Here is a 3,331-nt window from a genome sequence, read left to right on the forward strand (position 1 = left end):
TGATGAAAATACTCTAAGTAGATTATTTCCCTCTTTCTTAAGGTAATAATCATTGATAGATTTGAGAGTCAGAGTGTTTTTACATCTATCTACTTCGGTTACATCTGAGGAGCTCATTAGAGTGGCAGAAGAAACACACCACCGCATTGGAAAGGAAAAAATTACTCCAGTATCCTCGTGCAAGTACACATTGTGTATTCAAAACGTCAATATATAGTTGTAAGCTTCATTTTAAGAACAAAACGATCAATTTAGAAAAAAAGGAACAAAACGATTTTTATTTAAGAGTGATGGAGTTCATTCCACACATACATATGGCTCCTCGTTTTAAAGCTTAAATGAAATACATTAATTTCTCAAATTTAGGTAATGATGATATGGCTTCTATGGCACTGCCTAGTGGCCATGCTGCTTCCACGAGAGAATCTTGATACTCAACTTGCCTCACCAACGTAATCTCTTGCTGCGGATCTATGCCTGAAAGATTGAATTTAAGTTAGTGCATGATCTCAATATATAAATTTGGTGCAATTACGTTGGTGAAATTCATCATCAACTTTCACATAGATAGGTATAGCTATTCCAATGGGAACGCAAACCATACCAAATCCATCAACGAGCAATGTATATTCGTATACAAGATCTAAGCATATATAAGGAACGTCTCCATCCTTAACACGAGGGAAAATGGATTTGAGATCCTTTAATTCTGTGTTACAGGCAACCTTTGCTGCATTCTCAAAATCCACAGGACGAACTTTGGCATTGGGGGCGTTTGGATCAACAAAACCAGCCTATGAACAAATGATGAAGTGATTAGAATGGCTTTGCAGTAGCATTAATTAGAATTAGAAGAGACTAATAATGTGTTTGAGACTTCCAATTCCAATATTTGTTCCAAGACTTTATAAATTAATAATTTAAATATGTTTTTAGGGACTAAAATAAATAAATTTTTAATAAATCAAAAGTGACTTAAATTTATTAAGAGACTAAAACCATAGCCGAAATTAAATAAAATAAAATAATGATACCTCATCGGCAACTTCAAAGAAAAATGAGGCAATAAAAAAGTTGTTTTCTCCAGCTCCCCCACCACCATTCCATATCCCTCCGAAAGTGCAATCCTTGTAAGAGCATGTTGCATTAACATGGAGTGCTTCAACAACAACATTTTGGCATTGGCTGAAGCTTGAGCCAGAAGGGGGAGCTTTGGCCTTATACTGCACTCCTCCATATACGTAATACCCTTTTGGAAGAATATATAAATTAAATTAAAGTGCACATTTTAGAAGCTAGCTAGCATGGAAACAAAATCAGGTGTATAAAGAAATAGAGAAGTTATGTTTACCATCAAAGCCAGCCAAAATACAAGGATTTTCAGAATCACGAACCTTTAAAGCCTCTGCACGAGCTGCTAGCATACCGTATCGCAAGTAACTGAAATCAAAGTAAGATGCTACATAACGTATTTGATTTTCATTAGTATAATTTTAGTTAATACTATTAACGTAAATACCATAGTCATAAATAATTTTGTTAATAAAGACAATTGATATATACAATTATATTAAATATTAATATATAATGTATTATACTGTAAGTGTGGACATGTAATATTTTTGTATTTAATTTTCATTAAAACAAAAGATACACTAATGAAAACATTCATACGGCTTAACATTTTTTATCTGTTGGTAAATATCGTTAATTAATTTCACACAAACATATACATTATATATATATATATATATATATATATATATATATATATATAAAAGTTGAGAGAAATAAACCTGTGTACATAGAGGTAATATTTCTTTCCCCTAAGGAACATCTCCGTTATGTATGATTCCACTCCGTCCGGTGCTCGTGGAGCCTTCGCAGCATCTGTCTCTGAGACTGCATAAGCCATTTGAACAGATCCACCTCCAAGATCAACTACTGCAACAGTTTCTGAATAATGCTTTCCCAAGTTTCCCAGTAGATAGTTAATTGTTACCTGCATGTGGGGCCAACATAAGACTTGCTTTTATGTTTATTCAGATTGTCACATTTATCACTCTTTTACTGTTCTTTGGATTTTTATTTTTACTCAGAAAAATATATTTGTATTAATATATAAAAGACACAAAGGATGCCCAACCTATTTACAAGATAGGAACATCCACCCAAAAAATCTTTTATTCCAGGTTACATAATTTGATCACATTGTCACATTTATCACTCTTTTACTGTTCTTTGGAGTTTGTTTATTACAAAATTTGATCAACAGAACACTAAAAGCAAGATTTAAAATTAAATTACGTTAGCAACAGAAGTAGACGACTGGATTTATTTATCCAGAAGCAGAAATAAGATATATAGCCTGCAGCCAAGAATGATTGTAATGCTGAACATAATAGGTTTTCTTTTGTAGTTAGGAGATTTTATTTTACTCATAATGATTAGAAAACTTTGAATTATATATGTTTTTAGGTGTAAAAGTGGACGTCTAAAAATAACATAATACTTATAGAAAATTTAATTTTAAGGTTTAGTTTTGATTTATTATTTGCATAAGATATTTTAATGAAAGAAACACAAGCGAACGAATCCACTTAAATAACCAATATTCTAAATAACTTCTAATATTCTATCATTAACTAAAAATAAACTTTTCCTAGAAGAGAAAAAAAAAACTTCTACTATCAAAAAGCTTGTGTTAATCTAATAATTTACGCCCTGAGCGTGCATTAAGCGCTACAAGTTATAAAACGAACTAATGAATGAAAACAAGAGTTATTGAAATTAATGTCATAATTCATATTAAGGTTGAGAATTTTTCAAAAAAAATTATATTTATTATGGTCAAGAACAAATTGCTAAAGTTGGACCAATATTGATCATTATTAAATATTATCTTGGATGAGGATAATCTTTTCTTTTTTTTTTGGTAAAGAAAAAAAAAAGCATTTGGATGATGATAATCTGTGCCCTCTGTTTGTGATCTTTTTCTCTTTTTTTAAGAAAACAGCCAAATGAGCGAAAGTGCCGAAATGCATTAAGTTGTCGGAATTATTGGAAAGAGAATGAGAAACCAAAGGAAATAAACCTGACCAAATTGCCATCCATCTATTTCCTATCCTGATCTCCTTTCAAATCTGGCATGTCATGTTTGGATGGCTTGGTATTGATGTCGTTATCTCAACAACAATTGGCTGAATAATGTTTTGTTTAGATAGACAGGCATCATGTGACTTTACAGATTTTGTTGAGTAAGGTGAAATCTTAGAATTGGGTTTTAGCAAAAACTACTTAGCAGCGAAAATATTGGTCGTCCAATAAAACA

General features: G+C 31.5%; 1 protein-coding gene across 1 annotated transcript in view; it reads right to left on the reverse strand.

The window, feature by feature from the left end:
* Positions 1–250: 250 nt before the first annotated feature.
* LOC100787491 (apyrase 2) overlaps positions 251–3,331 on the reverse strand; it is a 6,625-nt gene continuing 3,544 nt past the window's right edge. Inside the window, exons 5-9 of the mRNA XM_003548728.5 lie at positions 1,797–2,002; positions 1,352–1,440; positions 1,035–1,249; positions 605–794; positions 251–477 (exon numbers count right to left, since the gene is read on the reverse strand). Coding sequence (XP_003548776.1) covers positions 335–477; positions 605–794; positions 1,035–1,249; positions 1,352–1,440; positions 1,797–2,002 — 843 coding nt within the window. The 3' untranslated portion in view covers positions 251–334. The remainder of the gene's footprint in view (positions 478–604; positions 795–1,034; positions 1,250–1,351; positions 1,441–1,796; positions 2,003–3,331) is intronic.

The sequence above is a fragment of the Glycine max genome, chromosome 16 (genome assembly GCF_000004515.6).
Source record: "Glycine max cultivar Williams 82 chromosome 16, Glycine_max_v4.0, whole genome shotgun sequence".
Classification (NCBI taxonomy): domain Eukaryota; kingdom Viridiplantae; phylum Streptophyta; class Magnoliopsida; order Fabales; family Fabaceae; genus Glycine; species Glycine max.